Source organism: Thalassophryne amazonica, chromosome 10 (assembly GCF_902500255.1).
Source record: "Thalassophryne amazonica chromosome 10, fThaAma1.1, whole genome shotgun sequence".
Classification (NCBI taxonomy): Eukaryota; Metazoa; Chordata; class Actinopteri; order Batrachoidiformes; family Batrachoididae; genus Thalassophryne; species Thalassophryne amazonica.
In genome coordinates this window covers 92,934,133-92,955,148 of record NC_047112.1, presented here as the reverse complement: position 1 = coordinate 92,955,148, position 21,016 = coordinate 92,934,133, and the positions used below count along the sequence as shown (strand labels likewise).

General features: G+C 42.2%; 1 protein-coding gene across 1 annotated transcript; it reads left to right on the top strand.

The window, feature by feature from the left end:
* Nucleotides 1-295: 295 nt before the first annotated feature.
* spata18 (spermatogenesis associated 18) lies at nucleotides 296-19,342 on the top strand. The gene is made up of 12 exons (XM_034180859.1): nucleotides 296-460; nucleotides 6,529-6,634; nucleotides 6,736-6,851; nucleotides 6,985-7,103; nucleotides 9,043-9,138; nucleotides 9,230-9,364; nucleotides 9,438-9,669; nucleotides 15,250-15,408; nucleotides 15,491-15,666; nucleotides 15,774-15,897; nucleotides 16,014-16,076; nucleotides 19,056-19,342. Exons 1-12 carry the CDS (start codon nucleotides 374-376, stop codon nucleotides 19,134-19,136), a joined length of 1,494 nt encoding a protein of 497 aa, XP_034036750.1. The 5' UTR covers nucleotides 296-373; the 3' UTR covers nucleotides 19,137-19,342.
* The last annotated feature ends 1,674 nt before the right edge of the window (nucleotides 19,343-21,016 follow it).

Sequence of the window (21,016 nt, the reverse complement as noted above, 5' to 3'; positions counted from 1 at the left end):
CTTAGTTCAGTAAATTATTGCCCGTGTTTCGATTAAAATATGCAATAAAAATGCTTGACACATTGTAGTTTATATCTAATGGGCCAAGTGAAACACCTGACAAAAAATATCTAACTTGCTTTTTTTTTGCAATATATATATATATATATATATATATATATATATATATATATATATATATATATATATATATATATATATATATATATATATATATATATATATATATATATATATCACTGTGTGTTCGTTTGATTTGTGTCCTGGGTGCCTCTCGCTGGGGCGGTGCTTGACGGAGTGAGCTCCCAGCTGACACATTGTTAACTCTCAGGCTGCTGACCTCCTCCAGGAGAATTTTTACCCTGTTTGGATTATGGCCGACACATTAAGGAGACTGACGAACACATCTCCGTTCACCGTTTTACAAGACAAACTGGAGAGCTGGCACAAAGACTATCACGTAAGTTTATTAATAAGTCATGATTGACCTAACTCTGACAAAACACCAAATCTCTGTGTTGTCTGTGCCATGATCATTAACTCAAATGTGGCTCACCAAAAATGTCACTTGTATGTACAGTACAATTAAATGTAGTCAAATAAATAGTTTGTTGTTTATTGCTTTATTCAGGTCGTCTGTTGATCTTTTTTTTCCTTTTCACTGTGGCGGTGTTATAGTTCATGTAATTTAACAATGGTGGTTTAGAAATGTATTAAATAATCTGTCATCGCTGCACAGGAATGCGCCCGTTCAGATTTCATTGATTTGTCTGCAGTTTGGTTGCTGTGGACGCCAGTCGTCATAGTTACGGCCGGACCACACTTTCAAAGATCATACAGTACTTGTTAAGATGGTTCACGTCCTTTCACTTACACAAGGTGATTTCTTTCAACGCAGCAGAAATGATTCAAACACAAGGTTCATAGTAGTAGTAAAATGCAAATAAAGGATAAATAATCATTATATATATATATATATATATATATATATACACACACACACACACACACACACACACACACACACACACACACACACACACACACACACACACACACACACACACACACACACACACACGATGAAGCAAATACGTATTTGATACACTGTTGATTTTGCAAGTTTTCCTACCTATAAAGAATGGTGAGGTTTGTAATTTTATCGTAGGTACGTACACTTCAGCTGTGAGAGACAGTTGAAGTGTACAAAAAAAATCAGAAAATCTTGTATGATTTTTAAATAATTAATTTGCATTTTATTGCATGAAATAAGTATTTGATACAATAGACCTTAATATTTGGTACAGAAACCTTTGTTTGCAATTACAGAGGTCAGACGTTTCCTGTCGTTCTTGACCAAGTCTGCACACACTGCAGCAGGGATTTTGCTCCACTCCTCCATACAGATCTTCTCCAGTTTCAGCTCCCTCCAAAGGTTTTCTATTGAGTCAGGTCTGGAGACTGGCTAGGCCACTCTAGGACCTTGAAATGCTTCTTACTCCGTAGTTGCACAGTCCCTTGGTTTTGAGAACTGTCTACTCCTGCAGATTTACCATAGAGTGCCATACTGTGTCTGTTTCTTCGTAACTGATGTCAATAAAGTCCAAGACATATTCAGTGGCAGTTTTACCATTAGAGAGCCTCATTCACAACTACCACAAAAGACACCAAGCTGTCATTGATGTTAAAGGGGGCAATACACAGTATTAAGAACCGGGTATGTAAACTTTTGATCAGGGTCATTTGAGTAGTTTCTGGTGTCATTATGATTTAAAAAGAGTAAACAGTTGTTTGACAATAAATGGCTTCACCCAACCCACTAACCATGAGTGAAATTTTTTTTTTTTTTTTTTTTTTGTGCTATCATTCATATTCTCTGAAAAATGGCCAAAAGATAAAAAATTCTGCCAGGGTTTTGAGCACAAATGTAAGATTTTTTTTCAGGAAGATCTGGATCTGTACTAAAATTTTAATTAATCCTCCTTTACCCTACCCTAGATTAGCTCCCCCCAAAAAACTACACACTACTTTTGAGATATCTACTACTTACGGCCCATTCACACATAACACAATTGAGGCCGAATGGTGCACGATGGAGGATTTGAATGACAGTCACGAAAAATCGGAGCTGCCTGGAATGCCTCATACAGCAGTCGGCACAACCATTCGGCCACAGCACATGCAATCACTCACGCTTGTGCTGGAAATCAAATGGCCATCTGACCATGGTTGCAACATACAGCATGTTGTAAGCAGGTCGGACCATTCGGACCGCGGTCGAGGGCCTGCACGAAATGATTGGCCACATTGCACCCTGGCTGAATGTGGTGAAGGAACTAGCCTTCACACCAGCAGCCGAATGAGGGTGAATGGCGCCAAATGGCCATTCGACCCACACTTGGCCATAATCGAGGTGCCAGTCATGAACTTTCAACAGCAGTCGCTGGGCACTTAGAAAGTGCAGGGCCATTTGCGCAGCCAGCACAAATATAAAGCATAGGACACCACTTTCGAGCTGCAGTCCAGGTGGCAAAAGCTCAAAGGGTGGTCAGTGTGTCATGTCCGCCCCAAGCAACACAAATGGCGTGCAAGTGTGTAGTTCCCGACCCCCCCCACACATTCCAACATTATGGCTGAGGTGGTGAAGGCTCGAACGGTGGCCGGAGTGCAGTGTGATCGCTGTCCAACGCAGCGCACACATCTGGACGGCTGTCGTGTCCATGATGGAACAGCTGACAGTTCTGGAACACCAATCATGGCATATCCGGCATGTCCCACTGGAGGTGGAATCACCGGCCAGCAATGTGCCCACATCGCCACAATGTACATAAAAATAAAACCCAGCTGCTCCAGCTGCATGTCACAGCACCAGCTCGCTATCCGACTGGACAGTTACATCACTTGACACGTGATCGCTGATGATCACAGCCCAGGCACGCCCACCGAGGCAATCAAATGATCCCAGCGCACGTGAGCTCACTGAAGCCATTAGATGATCACATGTGCATTCACCAAGGCGATCATCATGTTGCAGCTGATCACTGTGTCATCGCTATTCAAAGCTGTAGAACATATGTATCGTGCCATGAAGAACACCACCTCTCAGCATGCCATCACGATGCGCAGTGTCGGCAGGCTCTCATGACACGGTGAAAAATACAAATACATATCACCTTAGAAATGCATTCAGCTGCACCTCAGTGTGCACTGCAGACACCATCAGCCAGGCTGCCCCATGTAAAAATATCTGTCTGATCATGTGAACGGCCAGCTGGCGAGGCAAATGTCATGTCCACCGCGTGAGTTATAGTCCACATGACGCGGTGTCCTTCGGAGTGCCATGCGCCAAATGGACAGAGACTGCTGGACGTGCGGACCCTCTGTGTGGCTGTAACATGTGAGCGCATCAATTCATTCATGTCAGTTCATTAATTCCTTGTTTACGTCCATGGCCATGGTTCATGAACACAAAGGAACAGAAGGATGATGATTCTTGTGTTGTGTGCTCTTTATAACAGGAATTAAATGTTTTAACAGACAAAACAAAATCCATTTGTTTTCTCAATTCCAACGCCGACCCTTAAGTCATCAAGCATCAATTACACATAGTTACCAGTAACATGATTGTCTTACATTTAAACAGTACATTCATTGTTCCTATAATGTTCTGTGCTCTCGCAGTATTTGGTCCTTACACATTTCCTTCGATTTATGTACATGTGTACAACATTTAATTGCTTCCACTGCTGTATGAGTGTGATGTGGTATCACACCTCTCACATGGTCGCACTGTGTTCGTGCATGTGCACACGAGCGTGCAGCATCCGTACATGGCTGTCTGGCCATCTGTCCCTCCCGACAGTGGCTGGAATTTTTTGAGGTTTGCAAATTCTGCCTGTTTCGCGGCCCCGGCGCCACGAGGGGGCATTTGGGGGTGACGCCCCCTCACGTCATCAACCTCGCCCCCTCGGATGTGAGAGTTATCAAAAATAAAAATAAAAAAGAAAGAGAAATACTGGAAAATATAGCGCCTCGCAGTTTTGCGGATTTTTTTAGTCCAATTTTGCATGCTTTTTTTTTTTTTACAGCGCATTGTGCTCTGCGTACTCATCAAGCAGGCCGGTGTTCTGTCGAGATGACGGGACACCTGTTGTAGCACCGCGAAGGGAGAGTACGCGCATTGTGTCTGTTTATAAGAATCTTCTCACACAGAAGAAAAAAGAGCGGCAACAACTACCCATAACTGTGTTCTTCACTCGGAAAAAGACACCTGCAGTGAGGTGTGAGTGGAAAAAGGAGCGACAGTGGCGCAGCGCCAGGACAAAGAGGCGCGATCAGAGGAACTGTGAAATACTGGTCAGTCACTATTAATAATTTCTTATGTGTCCAACCTCGTAGGTTGATCATTAAAATTAAATTCGTTAGTTCTAAAAGCCATCATAATTATTTATAGGAAAATGTTCTATTTTTATTTCTCAAACAAATGTTTGGGCCTGAAAACAGGTTGGTCTTATTTTTCTACTAAGGTTGGAACTTTGAGATTGTTTACACATGATAGAAAAGTGAGAAAATGTTAATGCCTGTTTGAGAAAAGTGTATAAAGTGTGTAGTGAGGGGTTTTACAGCCTTAAAACGTCTATAATAATTGTAAAAAATAACGCTGTCTGCTTCGCAGATTTCGCCTATTGCGGGCTATTTTTTAGAATGTAACTCCCACGATAAATGAGGGACCACTGTATATCTAAATGAAAGGTTTATCTTTGACCCGTTGTGTGACTGTCATGCCCAAATGCGCTGTGTTTGCGCTTGTGATGGAGGGCTGTATGTGGAGTTAATCTACTGTCTCGTGTCGTTTCTCAGATCAGTTGTTGGTTTGGTTTTGTGGTATGCAGAAGATCACTTGACCGAGGGTCTATATGTTCAAATAATAATTAAAAAATACTGTCATCACTCTTTACTCTTACTCAGTCAGTCTCTTACAACGGTGTAGCCTAAATACATGAGCTTTCTAGGAGCGCACCTAATTCATTATGCACGCTCAGAGGCAGGTACCCTCCGGTGCGCACTTTTTTTGGGGGGCACCCCGCCCCCTGTGATAAACTCATTGCCCCCTTAATATTTTTTTTCTGGCGCCGGGCCTGCTGTTTCGGCCTCATTCACCCAACTTTGTGTTATGTGTGAAGGGGTGAAGGGGCCATTAGGCCAGCGCAGAGGGCTGATCACATAACCTTCACTCCAAACGCTAAAGGCGTATGTATGTTGTTACCCCACCACCCTACTCATGAGATGCGTATTGGGAAGTGTCCTTTTTGCCAAGTAGTGTTTGTTCCAAAAACATTGCAATAAAAACCAATAAACTGGCAATAATTCTAATCACTGATAGAGCATTGTAACTAAAATGTTATCATCATGACTTAGTTTTGTGCATGAAAAAAAGTTATTGCCATACACACACACACACACACACATATATTATATATATATATATATATATATATATATATATGAGGTCTGTCAATAAAGTAATGGTCCTTTTTATTTTTTCAAAAACTATATGGATTTCATTCATATGTTTTTACGTCAGACATGCTTGAACCCTCGTGCGCATGCGTGAGTTTTTCCACGCCTGTCGGTTACGTCATTCGCCTGTGAGCACGCCTTGGGAAGGAGTGGTCCTGCCCCCTTGGCTCATTTTCATTCTCAGGAAATGGCGGAATGAAAAGGACTTTTTTTCCATTAGAATTTTTTCAGACGCTATTAGAGACTGGCACCTGGAAACCATTCGAAAAATTTATCTGGCTTTCGGTGAAAATTTTACGGGCTTCACAGAGAATAAGGACTGTTACCAAAGCATTAAGGACGCTCGGCGCGCCGCGCTCCGAGCTGCGATGACGCGGCACAAGCCACCGGACCATTTCTAAACGGATGGCTCTGTGGATACGAGACCGTCGTGTGCTCTTTCTCTGGTTATCACAAGAGCTGGACATCAGCCATTTTCCAGCAGATTTCACTTTTAAAAGCCTCCGCGCGGCTTTCCATGACAAAATCTCTTGTTAAAGGGGTCCTTAAAACTTTGGTAACAGTCCTTATTCTCTGTGAAGCCCGTAAAATTTTCACCGAAAGCCAGATAAATTTTTCGAATGGTTTCCAGGTGCCAGTCTCTAACAGCTTCTGAAAAAATTCTGACGGAAAAAAAGTCCTTTTCATTCCGCCATTTCCTGAGAATGAAAATGAGCCGAGGGGGCAGGACCACTCCTTCCCAAGGCGTGCTCACAGGCGAATGACGTAACCGACAGGCGTGGAAAAACTCACGCATGCGCACGAGGGTTCAAGCATGTCTGACGTAAAAAACATATGAATGAAATCCATATAGTTTTTGAAAAAAATAAAAAGGACCGTTACTTTATTGACAGACCTTGTATATATGTGTGTGTGTGTGTGTGTGTGTGTGTGTGTGTGTGTAATGTATGTATGTAATAATATCATGATATACAGTTAATATAGTTCTTTTCATATTTACTCTCTCAGGTGATTTCCTGTGACCAGAGTCTGAATAGATGTTGTGAACTGATTGAGCTCACTGCCACGATCCAGGGCCAACTGTTCACCATACTGAATCTCACCGCTGCTGAAGGCAGGCTGGACTTTTTAAAGAGTGTTCATTAAAATCTAAAGCAGCCTCATCATGCAGTCAAACCCTCAACTGTCATTTTAATATCTATCCTCATGAATCAGGTGGTCATTATGCTGGAGTAGACACTCTCAAAACACGCCTGCTGCCGTGGCTCGGAACCTGTTTCTCCACGGGGAGGTCTTCAGTCACTGATGACACCAGTTTACAGCTCATCCAGGTGAAAGCACCCCTTATAACCACATCACATGTCCTATAAATACATGAATCTAAATGACAAAACTAGTCCACACAAAGAAAAAGTCATGCATGAACTTTTCTCTGGTATTTTCGTGGTCTATGTTGTTAATCAGGATTCAGTGGAAAAGGACAGGAAGATCAGGGAGCTTACTGCCTCCCACAAGAGTGACATGCAGAAGATGGAGACCCAGCTGTGCTCCATACGCCTGCAGCTGGACTCCGTCAGAGAAGAGTGAGTGTCACCTTGGGAAAGCCACAACTGCATTGATTATTTTCATTAGTTATTCTTTTTCCAGTTGCACAGTTATGCACGGGCAACATGGTGGCTTTAGAGGTTAGCAGTGTTGATTCACAGTGAGAAGGCCCGGGGTTGGCGTCCAACCTGGTCCTTTCTGTGTAAAGATTGCCTGTTCTTACCGTGTTTGCGTGGGTTTCCTGCGTCCTGTCCAGTGTGTAGCCTGCCTCACACCCTATGAACGAATGAACATGAAAGTAATAGCGGAGGTGATGGTCCAGAGGATCCTCAGTTCAGATCCCTGTCAGACTGGAAATCACCAAGGGCCTGAGAGCAAGATCCTTAATCCCCTGGTGTGCAGTTGAGCGCTTTGCATGGCAGCACACTAACATCCGTGTGTGAGCAGGTGAAAGTGTGGTATCATTGCAAAGCACTCTGAGCTTCTGATTCAGATGGAAAGGTGCTATATATATGCAACCCATTAGTTTGTAACAATTCACTGAAAAGCTAACGACACGACAACATCAATTCACACACCCCTGGATCAACCAAATAAACTATGTCATCTTCATATCTGGGGGAGGGGGGCAGGCGTCACAAGGTGTCTGTAACCCAGTAACCCCTTTCACTGTAACAAAATGTAAAGATGATTCTCTCCTCTCTCTCCAGATGACATCATTTGCAAACATCATCGTCCATGGAGACTCCTGACTGATCTCCTCCATCAATCTGTGCATCACTATTCCAAACAAGAAAGTACTCAGAGGCAATCCTTCATGTAATGTCACCTTGACCTTGAAGACATCTGTCATTCCTACTGCACATCTCACCACTGTCATGCTGTCTTGTACATGTCCTGCACTACCCTCACATACTTTTCTATCACTCCAGATTTCATCATACAAAACCACAACTCTTCTCTTGGCACCTTGTTGTCATACATTTCTCTAAATCCACAAACACACAATACAACTCCTTCTGGCCTTTTCTATATTTTTCCATCAGCACTCTCAATACTCTTGCCACATCATCCAGCCCCCTCTCTCTCATTTTCTTCATTCATCAGCTCCTCGAAATACTCCCTCCACCTTCTCAAAACACTGTCCTTGCTTGTCAGCACATTACCATCTGCATCCTTTATCACCCTAACCTGCTGTACATCCTTTTCAGCTCACTCCCTCTGTTTGGCCAATCAGTAGTAGTCTTTTTCTCCTTCCTTGTGTTCAACTTTACGTACAGCATACTGTATGCTGTACTTTCTTTCTCTTTCTTTATACACTTTCCTGAATGTCTTCATTGCACCACCGTGTCTCCTCGTCTTCCTTCCCCTGTCCAGATGTCACACGCAGTATCTTCCTAGCTGTCTGCTTCACCACATCTGTGGTGGTTTTCCATTTCTCAAAAATCACTTCATCTCCATCCAGTGGCTGTGTTCCTTCCTCCCTGAATTTCATAAACCGTCTTCCTCCTTCAGCTTCCACCATCTTGGAAAATAGTAAGTCCATTTGGCTTCTCCCATGTGACTTGGGGTCACCACAACAAATCTGAGGTGGATCCGCATGCTGATTTGGCACAAGTTTTATGCTGGATGCGCTTTGTAATGCAACTCCAAATTACACGCAGAACGGGAAGACGTGGGCTTGGACAGGCAGCCTTCTGCACTGGAAACAAGCACTCTAACCACTTGGCCACCATTAAAGTCTATATTAAACAAACAACTGTATTGTACCAATTCACATCATTTCATAATAAAAATGTATCATTCCTGAATCGTATTGTATCCCATGTATCTCGACATTTATCACATTGTTTTAAAGGTGAGATGCACACCTCTAGTGTTGTCACTTGTATTTTTACGAGTATGAATTATATGAAGTACATGTTGAGATGTAAATGAAACAAAGGAAATTTTATTTTCTCACCTCTGATATAACAGACTGGTTGATGCGCAGAAGGATCTGGATGAGACAAAGAACAAGTCAGCCACGACCCTGCTGGCCACAGAAGATGAAATATTACAACTGAAAGCAGAGTCAGTGATACAGTGAAATAATGCTATAATATCTTAATTTTTTAATTGTGGTGTGGCGCTCTGTTGTACTGTAAATGTGTATATGTTTCAGTTTACAGTTTGCGCATGAGCAGCTGGAGATTTATAAAAGGAAGCTGGATGCTCTTGATGACTACGAGCATCAGATTCGCTTGCTGAGAGATGAAGTGTCCTTCCTGAGCACAGAGAAGGCCATGCTGCATGAGAGGTACATGCACGTGTACATGCACACAGACATACTACCACTCTGACATAATGGTTTTTCTTTACTTGTTGAGCAGGTTGGTGGGTAGTCGTTCTTCAAGCCCCTTGTCCAGGCTCAGCCGCTCTTCCAGCCCCCTCAGAAGTGAATCCCCCACCAGAGCCCAGCTCACTAACTCATCCCGCCACGTACGCCTTGTGTCACGTTTCAGTGACCTGTACACCGTGGAGCGCTTGGAGGCTCAAAACCTGCTTCGACACTATGTAACTGACCTGGAGATGGTCCAGAAAATCATCTTCATCGCTGTTGTGGTATGAGTTATTAACACACTATATTCATGAAGCTAGAAACAGAAAACAAATCTGAATATATTTACATTAAAGTAAATATATCAAGAACATCAACAGCATTTTTAACTAGTTCAGTATAAATTCCAACATGTTTGAGTTTACTTGAAAAAAGTTGGGAAACCTTTTCCCATAAATTAACTTAGAAGCAAAACTCAAGTCAATTCAACCAACTATGCTGACTTTTCTTGGTGTTTACTTGTAATTTTACTTGGGGAAAGTGCACAAATTGATTTGACAACTTATTCCAAGTAAATATATGCCCTTCTCACAACTCACAGTGTCACACAGTTGCTAAGTGTTTTGGCCACACTCGTCATGCAGTTGCCCCTTACATCTCTATGAAAGCATCAGGTTGTTCAGAATTTCCCATTGTGGATGGGAAGCAGAGACAAAGTTGATGAGAAATAAATGAGAACTAAAACAGTCTGGTTAAATTGGACTAGAGTAAACAGTTCTCAAAAACTGAGTGACTGCACAAGAAGTAGACTAGTGAAGGAAGCCACTAAAACACCCATGACAATTCTGAAGGAGTTATAGGCTTCTGTAGCTGTGTTTGGAGAAACTGTGCATAAAACAACTGGATGCAAAAGGATAACTTTCGGGCACCTTCACAAATAACACGATTGAAGCTGAGTGGCACATGAAGGAGGAATCGCATGTCACTCGTGAAAAATTGGAGCTGCCTCAAACAGTTGTTGCCACAACCATTCGCGCACGCCAGCGGGCGAAAGACAGCGAGTGCCCTGCGAGTGCCCATTCGGCACCCTCTCGACAGGTGTCGGGCAAATTCCTGGTGCCACACACAAACATCCAACACCACTCGCTGGACACTTAGAAAAGCCGGGGCTATTTGTGCTCCCGGCACAATAGTGGAGTGCAGATGCACATTCGAGTTGTCTGAAAATTGTGAAGCAGCAGGACCTTTGTTGCCAGGACGACGGTGGGGGATCGAACCCACGCGGCTCGCACCAAAAGACCGTTCCTCTACCAGGTCAGCCAAAGGGGAACTCCCCGTTAGCCAAGCTAGCGGGAACGTCTTTTCAATTGGGACCCGGGACTTTCATCCCGCTACACATCTCCCCACCATTTTTGACTTCGTCCCGAAGTCACAGGTGCATGTTAGCATACTCTGTGACTCACATCCTGTTCGTGATGCCAGATTGAAGCAGCAGGACCTTTGTGGCCAGGACGACGGTGGGGGATCGAACCCACGCAGCTCGCACCAAAAGACCGTTCCTCTACCAGGTCAGCCAAAGGGGAACTCCCCGTTAGCCAAGCTAGCGGGAACGTCTTTTCAATTGGGACCCGGGACTTTCATCCCGCTACATTTACATCATTGCTTTTGTCCATTTCATTACTTTTTGCTGTGTATTTCTTGTATTATTTTAAACCCTCACACACACACATAACATCCCCGTCCCACTTTTTATACTCAGGTCGCCTACATTCAACCAACGGTCCACAGCACACACTCTCTCACACACACACACACACTCTTGTCGAATTGTACAGATGTGGGAATGGTTTTCTCTATGGGATATACAGTGGTCCCTCGTTTATCGTGGGAGTTACGTTCTAAAAATAGCCCGTGATAGGCGAAATCCGCAAAGTGGCCAGCGTTATTTTTTACAATTATTATAGATGTTTTAAAGCTGTAAAAGCCCTCACTACACACTTTATACACTTTTCTCAATCAGGCATGAACATTTTCTCACTTTTCCTCTCGTGTGTAAACACTCTCAAAGTTCAAACCTGAGTAGAAAAATCCCGGCCCCCCCACTCCCCAATTCAAGGGGGTACCTATGCTTGTTCCCCATGTTGAAAATATACCCCCTATCTAGGGAAAACCTTCAGACAATCACCCCCCTATCATGGGCTTTTTTGCATGATATTTTTTTTATAATTTTATTTTTTACTGGGGTCTGACGAAAAACTACCCCCTTTTTCGAAAATCTCGGGAGATGGTTTGAAAATAGGGCTGCCACAAATGACTATTTTGATAGTCGACTAGTCAACGATTATTGTTGCGATTAGTCGACTAGTCGGATCATACAGAATTTCCTAAATTAAGGTATGCAGCATTTTCAGAGAAACGTCGGGATGAAAACATGAACATTTCCAAATCAGTGACTATTTCTTAGACTTCATTTACATCAATCATTCAGAAATACAAACAGTGTGGTACTTTATAGTAAATCTGTGTCAGGTAGGCAGTTCTCAAAAACTAAATGTCCATGCTGGAAGGAGACAAGTGAGGGAAGCCACCAAGACACAACTCTGCAACATTTTTATTTTTATCTTCATTTTACTTATAGTCCCAACTTTTTCTGATTTGTGGTTGTTTCTGTTGCATTTCTGAAATTACAGAACTGCTATAAAGAAAATTGTGAACATTTTATTGTGTTTTAAAACTTTGTGGCGCAAATGCAAACACCAAACTCTTATAAAGAGGAAAAAATACCTGGACATGTGCAGGAAAACTGATATAAACTGAACAGAAAATGCAGGCTGATTTGACTCCCCATATTTTTTTGTATAAATAAATCAGAATAAAATAAGAGGTAACTCACTTTGAAATTAAATGACAAAACTAGTCCACACAAAGAAAAAATGAAAATAACAAAAATCAGCAGCTTGTATTTTTATTCTGACTCCAGTTCATTTAGTGTGATGAAGTCATTTATTTCTCCTCATCGCTTAAGATTGAACAAATAAATACCTTTGGAAAATAGCAGCTGTTAAAGTTCAGAGTTCTCACCTGCTTTTTGTGATCTGTGCCTCTGAACATCACTGCAGCAGGGTTTCATTTTTTATCCAGTGTTTGCGTAATTTTTCCTCAGTTCATTCATATATTTTCATTTTTTAAGGATGTTTTTAAGGATATTTGACCTTTTATTTCATCTCATGATACGACGCGCACATGGTGTGAACAGGACGGTGCCGTAAAACACCGGTAGAGAAAGAGCAGAGAAAAGAAAAGAAAAGTAGTTTTTTGTTGTTGTTGTTTTGTTTTTGTTTTTATGTTCACTCGGGTTAAAATCCTCTCTGCTCCGCGCTCGCTGTGTCACGTGCACTGATGGTTCTCAGCAGAATGTAACGTCTCGTGCCTCCATTCGCCGTCTGCAGCGAGTTGACTGCGCGCGCGCGCACACACACACACACACACACACAGCTCCTCCGGTAAACTGCGCATTTTAGACGGCTTTGAACAAGACGGCCACCGTTTTAATCAGCCGTCTTATCCAAGTTTGAACGTTCAAATGACAACAGGACGGCTCGATAGGCCGCGAAAGGTGAACCGCGTTAGCGAGGGACCACTGTATTTATTTTAAGAGCAAAATGCGAATTAAAGGGTTGAAATTCATTCTCCCACACGTAAGCCCGTTTTATTTTTTTTCCTCTCACAATCAAATTTTAGGCGCAATATGCGAGCAAAACGCTCGCACTGTGCTGCCCTGCGCATGAACTACAAACTGCTCAAACATCAGCGTCACTTTTAACAGTAAAGTGAGTTTTACATTGCCATGGACTGAGAGGATGCCAATCAACAAAGAAGCCCCTGCTCCAAAATCTACGCCTTTAAGCTAGACTGAAATTTACAGCTGCCCACATGGACAAGCCAAATGCCTTCTGGAGAAAAGTTTTATGGTCAGACAAGACAAAGATTGAGCTATTGAGCTCACCTCAGTCAACGACTAACACACAAACACCAAATCAGCACAGAGCAACACTGGTTGTGGGTTGGATTAAGCTTCTTAAATGGCGTTCCCAAAGCAAAGTGTCAACCCTGTTGACAGTTTTTTGACTACGCTTAAAATGGTCCAAATGGTCCCCCTTAAAAATCGGTCCACCCTGCCTTCACTTTGAATGGGTCATTTGGGACCACAGCAGCTTGACTGAGTCTGACTCTCTACACCAGGGGTAGACAATTAATATCACTTTGAGCAGATGGAATCAGTTAATCAGTGAAATCACCTGGTGGAGTCACTGGCTGCAAAGAAAACCTGCACCCTCATGGCTCTTTCTGGAACAGGTTGCCTACCCCTGCTCTACACCCAAAGCGATCAAAGGGAATAATGTGACTATTAACAATCAGATGATAAGGTAAAACCTCTTAAATCTTTCTAAAGTCAGTTTTAAGTAGAAACGAGGTGATAATCGCCTCATTTCGCTACTGACGTTCCGAAATGATGTAGGCTCAGCTGCACGTCAGCTGTCTGCCGTGCTGCTGCTGCGCTCTGATCAGTCTGCCATCTTTTATGATGAAATAATGTTGAATTTATGTGGAAATGATTGTTGTACAAAAGCTTCAGATATCTGTCGCTGAAATAGATGATGACTAGGTTTACGCAGAAACGACGTGATAATCAGTGGCTCGCAACTGACGCTTAGAAGTGATGATGCTGATGCTCCGAAATGACGCATGCGCAGTGAAGGCAGGGGAACTGGGTTTGTGCCAGGAAACCAACCAATTTAAATTAAATCTACCAGTTCTGCTAAGATGTGTGGTCAAATATCCAGCCAGAATTATGCAAGAAGCTTTTTGATGGTTACCAAAAGCTTCTGGTCGAGGTGCATCTTGATAAGTGACATTTAACCGAATATTAGTGGGGGTGTATGTATACATTTGAACGTGCACATAAAATTTTGACCCTGTGTGGATTAGAGAAAATCCTAAATAAATTCAACTTTGTGCACCCAATTCTTTTATTTTAGCATCATTAATGATGTTTGCTGTACAATCATTCCACCCTGGCAAAAAACACGTTTCAAAGACATCATTAAAAGCCCAAAATTACCATGACACTCATGCCCATGATGAGCATATATGACCTTCCAACCACAACTGTGTGTGTGTCACTGGAAATAGAGGAGCTGTGTATATAAATGTCAGTAATTTAAAATGGTTAATGCAATATTTTTGTTAAAGTCTTTGAATTAAAGCTGGAAGAGATTTATAAGCACATCTTGATTTTGTTTTCTCTTTTTTTTTCTCTCTCATTTGAACTGTGGTGGTGAAGGAAAAATGACAAAACATTGTGCTACTTTCCAAATACCTGTGACTGCATATTCAAACTGCCATTTTAAAATTTTTTATTAGTGCTCAGTAAAATACCACTTTGAATATTTAAGACTAATTGCATACAAACAACTTTTTTTAAAAAGTTGATGACTAAAATTGGAATGTGTTAAAAATTTTCTTGAACAAAAACTATGCTAAATAAAATTTTCATTGACAAATGACACAGGAAAGGGAAGTCTGGGATCCCCTGCTGGAGCTGTTGCCCCCGCGACCCGAACCCGGAAAAGCAGTTGAAGATGAGTGATGAGTGACAAATGAAAAGACTAAAATTCGACTAAAGCTAAAACATTTTGGTCAAATGGCTTAAACTAAAAATTAACATTGACTTCATTTCACTCTGAAAGCTAAAGCAGGAGCAAGGTGGGGCATGTGGAGGAGTTACCAGAAATATTTGGGCATCTCTTGCAGTGCAGAGGTCCATGCCACTTCTGTTCACCTAAATGTCTTTCATGTCTCAGGAATCCTTTAAGACAGCAAAACTGGCTTACCGTCAGTTCAATCTACGTGTGAGGACGGCATTGTCTCCTTCCCACTATGGATCAGGAAATCTGGAGGATGCGGCTGTGGACTACACTGTCAGAAACCTGGACCTCTATGATGTACAAACTAGTGTCAATGTAAGACAAACTCACACATCCTCTGCACATGTATGAAGAAACATTATTTTTCCACACAGCAAAATCAGTTTTGTCTTCCTAGGATGTGATCAGCGCCATGAATGTGAACCCTTGTCTCTCCTTTCCACCTGAAGTGGACTTTGTCCTCATCTCTGGCTTGATCAGGGAGATGTGCAAAGTGGCCTTCGCCATGCAGACTCTCGAACCTGCTCTGGATTTGGCCTTTGCAAGTGATGGAGAACTTTACAGTGACAAAAAGTCTGTGTCCGAGTCCCACTGACTGAATGATTTTCAGTTTTTAACCATTCCTCACCTGCTACATTTGAAAGAACCTCAGTTATTTCCGTTCTCTTTGTGTCTGACAGGTATCGTCGCAGCTATGACTCTGACTTTTCTGCTCCTCTGGTGACCTACCACGTGTGGCCGGCCTTGGTATCAGGAGATACTGTAGTCGTGAAGGGCGAGGCAGTGACCAGAAGAGGTGTTTTGGTACTGACTTAATAAACATGCTTTTTAAAATGTTTGCTTCAGGGGATATTGTCAGGGTTTATGGGTGCAGGAAGAGGTTTTTTTCATGTTCACTGCTCCTGTGTGTGTTTTCCCAGTGGAGCAGGAGCAGGAGCAGCAGCCCAGTACGCTCACGCTCTCTCAGCCCAACTCGCAGTCTTGTAAGTTTTATATTTGACAGTGAAACCAACCACAGAGTGCGTTATTTAGGCTTTTATGACTTTTTTTAGTTAGCTTTATTGTTACTCTTGAAATTCATCTTTTTTTCTTTCTACCAAATAACATGCATTTCCATCTCTGGTCACAAGGGTATGTATGACAGATCTTCATATTTAGTTAGAAAATGCTCATTCGGACCGTGGTCGAGGGGCTGTACAAAATGATCAGCCACATCGCACCCTGGCCGAATGTGGCAAACAAGCTATCCTTCACACATGTGGCCGAATGAGGGTGAATAGCGCCAAATGGCCATTCGACCCATGCTCGGCCAGAATCGAGGTGCCACCCAAGACTTCCAACAGTAGTCTCTGGTCACTTGGAAAATGCGGGGCCATTCACGCGGCCAGCACGAATGTAGATCACAGGACACCAGCCCAGGTGGCAAAAGCTGAAAGGGCGGTCAGTGTGTCCTGACCGCCCCCAAGCAACACAAATGGTGTGTGAGTGTGTCGTGCTCCCCCCAGCAGCATGAATGGTGTGTGAGTGTGTCATGCTCCCCCCTCCCGAGCAGCACAAATGGCGTGCGAGTTTGTGTCCCTCTCCACACACACACACACACACACACACACACACACACACACACACACACACACACACACACACACACACACACACACACACACCAGTGTCTAACATTGCAGTGCGGCTGAGGTGGTGAAGGCTCGAACGGTGGCTGGAGTGCATTGCAATTGCTGTCACCCTTTTTGGCCGATTTTGGCCTCGTTCGCTCAACTTCGTCTTATGTGTGAAGGGGCCATTGGGTTTGTTTTATGTACAATCTATGTTAATGTATCATTGTTTCACTTACTGTGTTTAAATTTTTCATATTTATTCTTCTTTTGTGGGTTATAATATTGTGAAGCTTTACAGTATGTATCATGCTGTGAAAGCATTTATTTTTATTACTATTACTCCATCAAAATGAGACTGTAGTAATAAATTAAATAAGCTGTAAACTGTAATTTAGGCTTCTACAATGAAAAAAAAAAACCTAATTCTGCTCTTTCATCTCAAAGTGAAAACAAATAAGTACGACATAAGGCAAGGACTGGCCTCTCAACAGATATGTGACATAACGCTATTTGGCTTTTTTATGGTTGGCTGAAAGGCTCTAGTGATGTACATGGCGTTTGAAACATTGTGCTGTTATTGACTTGCTCACGGTGGTGTTGTCCGTGTTGATGCCTGTGTGAATGTCAGTGCAGTTCGGAGGGGGGCAAGGAGTTTGAAGGGTGACTATTCAGCCAATCATAATCCAAAATCTAGCTAAACATAAAAATGAAAGAATAAATCTTTAGAATAGAACATTGATTAGTTTCAAACAATTTCCTTTTTTTGGCGGGGGTGGGGGGTGGTGGTGTTAAAAGTGTGAAGACAGGAGCACAGTGAAGGTTCCCCAGCCCAGGATTGGAACCTGGGGGTGCTGCTTTATACACCCAGAACGAACCCTACACATCTTCAGCGTTATCATGCATGGCTTGTTCAATTCCGTCACATTGTGAGTTCTCTAAAGCCAACTTCAGGTAAAGTCATTGCTTTGTCAGGAAATGAACATTTATACAATCAACAATAGTAAAAGTAATTTATTTTAGCTGCTCCTATTTTTTTCTGGGGAACGCCACTGTGGATCCGGTGTTGCAGACTGAACGGTCCCCTCAAAAATCAGTCTGCCTGCCTTCACTGTGCGTGCGTCATTTTGGACCACAGCAGCACATCTGAGACAGAGTCTCTTCAGCCAAAGCAATCAAATGGATTAATGTGATTATTAACTATCATATGATAAAGGTAAAGCCTCTTAAATCATTCTAAAGTTAGTTTTAAGCAGAAACGAGGCCAAACTCTGTGACGCTTTGAAATGACCGATGCGCAGTAAACGCATCAGCTGTCAGCTTGTGTAGCCGTGGAGCTTTGATCTCTTCCTCTGTCTTTTATTATGAAATAATGCTGAATTTATGTGGAAATGACTGTTGTACAAAAGCTTCAGATATATGTCACTGAGATAGATGATGACTGGAGTGCAGTTTGAAGCAGAAACGAGGTGATAATCCGTGAACTGCAGCTAATGATGCATGCGCAGTGAAAGCAGGGCAGACCGATCCTTGGCATGGGAGTCAGACTCTTTAACCAGAAGGCTAAAACCCAGGGCTCTGGCCTTGTGACCAGAGAATCCTTTTGAGCTGTTGGGAGTGAGGTTTACTAACTACATACGCACAGCGACACCTGCTATATATATATTTATGAGTGGATTCTTGTCATTTGATTGGTGCTTTGTATGTCACATGACATGGATTAATACATTCCATTTGTGATGCATTGCATTCAGAGTGTGGCTTGGTTCCATTTAGAGTGCAAATTTGGTTCCATAAGTTTGGTACCATTGCACTCTCACGTGCGCACGCGCACATGTGCGCATACTCGTGCACACACACATGCTCGCGCACGAGTACGTGCGTGCCCACGTATGCTCGTGCACGCACACGCGCGTACGCACACACAAAACCAATCCACTGTGCTGCCTGGAGGTTGTTAGCAGGAAGAAAGAACAAAAGCTGGACTCATTTTTGACGTGATTTTTTTTCACTGCACTGAGGACGTATACAGTCTTATTTTTGTTGTTCACGCACACACAAGCGTCGACCAGGTTGCGTGTGTGTGCGCGCGCGCGTGCGGGGACATGACTCTCCTGAGACATAATTTGAGCTAACTGACACTGCTAATTCTTGTAACACACACACACACACACACACACACACAATATTCTAGAGATTTGTTTTCACTTTGACATTAAAGAGCAAATTTTAAAAAACCCCACATGGATAGGACTTTATAATGTTTTTAAACCCTTTTTTTAAAAAAAAAAGTAGAATCTACATTTGTAAATATTCCAGCACTGTCCTCTAACTTCTGATTTATATTTTCAGGCATTTAATGGCACAAGAAGTCTCTCTCCTGGTCATCTCACAGCTAGCCAGCTGTTAAATCAGGACTCTGTAATCCAGTAGGATTAAAAAGAACTACAGTGTATGTGCATATGAATTAATTTCAACACTGATTTTTTTTTTCCCTAATTGGTTGGTGCATTTTTGCTTGAGAACATGTTATAGCAGAGAAAGAAAACAGCTCTGCAGCACATTAACCACCTACTTGACTTGACTGTTGTCTGTAAATACATTTTTAATAGATAATACGAACAGTGTTTAAGTGTACAGTTACAGTAGTGTTCAGAATAATAGTAATGCTATGTGACTAAAAAGATTAATCCAGGTTTTGAGTATATTTCTTATTATTACATGGGAAACAAGGTACCAGTAGATTCAGTAGATTCTCACAAATCCAACAAGACCAAGCATTCATGATATGCACACTCTTAAGGCTATGAAATTGGGCTATTAGTAAAAAAAGTAGAAAAGGGGGTGTTCACAATAATAGTAGCATCTGCTGTTGACGCTACAAAGTCAAAACTATTATGTTCAAACTGCTTTTTTAGCAATCCTGTGAATCACTAAACTAGTATTTAGTTGTATAACCACAGTTTTTCATGATTTCTTCACATCTGCGAGGCATTAATTTTGTTGGTTTGGAACCAAGATTTTGCTTGTTTACTAGTGTGCTCGGGGTCATTGTCTTGTTGAAACACCCATTTCAAGGGCATGTCCTCTTCAGCATAAGGCAACATGACCTCTTCAAGTATTTTGACATATCTAAACTGATCCATGATACCTGGTATGCGATATATAGGCCCAACACCATAGTAGGAGAAACATGCCCATATCATGATGCTTGCACCACCATGCTTCACTGTCTTCACTGTGAACTGTGGCTTGAATTCAGAGTTTGGGGGTCGTCTCACAAACTGTCTGCGGCCCTTGGACCCAAAAAGAACAATTTTACTCTCATCAGTCCACAAAATATTCCTCCATTTCTCTTTAGGCCAGTTGATGTGTTCTTTGGCAAATTGTAACCTCTTCTGCACGTCTTTTATTTAACAGAGGGACTTTGCGGGGGATTCTTGCAAATAAATTAGCTTCACACAGGCGTCTTCTAACTGTCACAGCACTTACAGGTAACTCCAGACTGTCTTTGATCATCCTGGAGCTGATCAATGGGTGAGCCTTTGCCATTCTGGTTATTCTTCTATCCATTTTGATGGTTGTTTTCCGTTTTCGTCCACGCGTCTCTGTTTTTTTTTTTTTGTCCATTTTAAAGCATTGCAGATCATTGTAGATGAACAGCCTATAATTCTTTGCACCTCGCGTATAAGTTTTCCCCTTTCCAATCAACTTTTTAATCAAACTACGCTGTTCTTCTGAACAATGTCTTGAACGTCCCATTTTCCTCAGGCTTTCAAAGAGAAAAGCATGTTCAACAGGTGCTGGCTTCATCCTTAAATAGGGGACACCTGATTCATACCTGTTTGTTCCACAAAATTGATGAACTCACTGACTGAATGCCACACTACTATTATTGTGAACACCCCCTTTTCTACGTTTTTTTTTACTAATAGCCCAATTTCATAGCCTTAAGAGTGTGCATATCATGAATGCTTGGTCTTGTTGGATTTGTGAGAATCTACTGAATCTACTGGTACCTTGTTTCCCATGCAACAATAAGAAATATACTCAAAACCTGGATTAATCTTTTTAGTCACATAGCACTACTATTATTCTGAACACTACTGTAGATCTGCATAGTAGCTAGTTCTTAGTCTCACTGGTATTACAATAACTAATAGTATCTTAGGGATTACTATTTACTGGAATATCAGTCTTTATTAAATGCCTTAATAAATCCTTGTCATTTGACTGGTGGTATGTATGTCACATGACATGGATTATTCATACCATTTGCCATTGCGTTCCACTGACTGTGCAATAGCCGTCCA

Bases quoted from the DNA above. Each gene is read 5' to 3' on its own strand.
- spata18 (XM_034180859.1), top strand. From the start codon at position 374: ATGGCCGACACATTAAGGAGACTGACGAACACATCTCCGTTCACCGTT. The intron at 6,635-6,735 runs GCAGGCTGGACT...CTCATGAATCAG, and splicing joins GAATCTCACCGCTGCTGAAG to GTGGTCATTATGCTGGAGTA. The intron at 9,670-15,249 runs GTATGAGTTATT...TTCATGTCTCAG, and splicing joins TCATCTTCATCGCTGTTGTG to GAATCCTTTAAGACAGCAAA.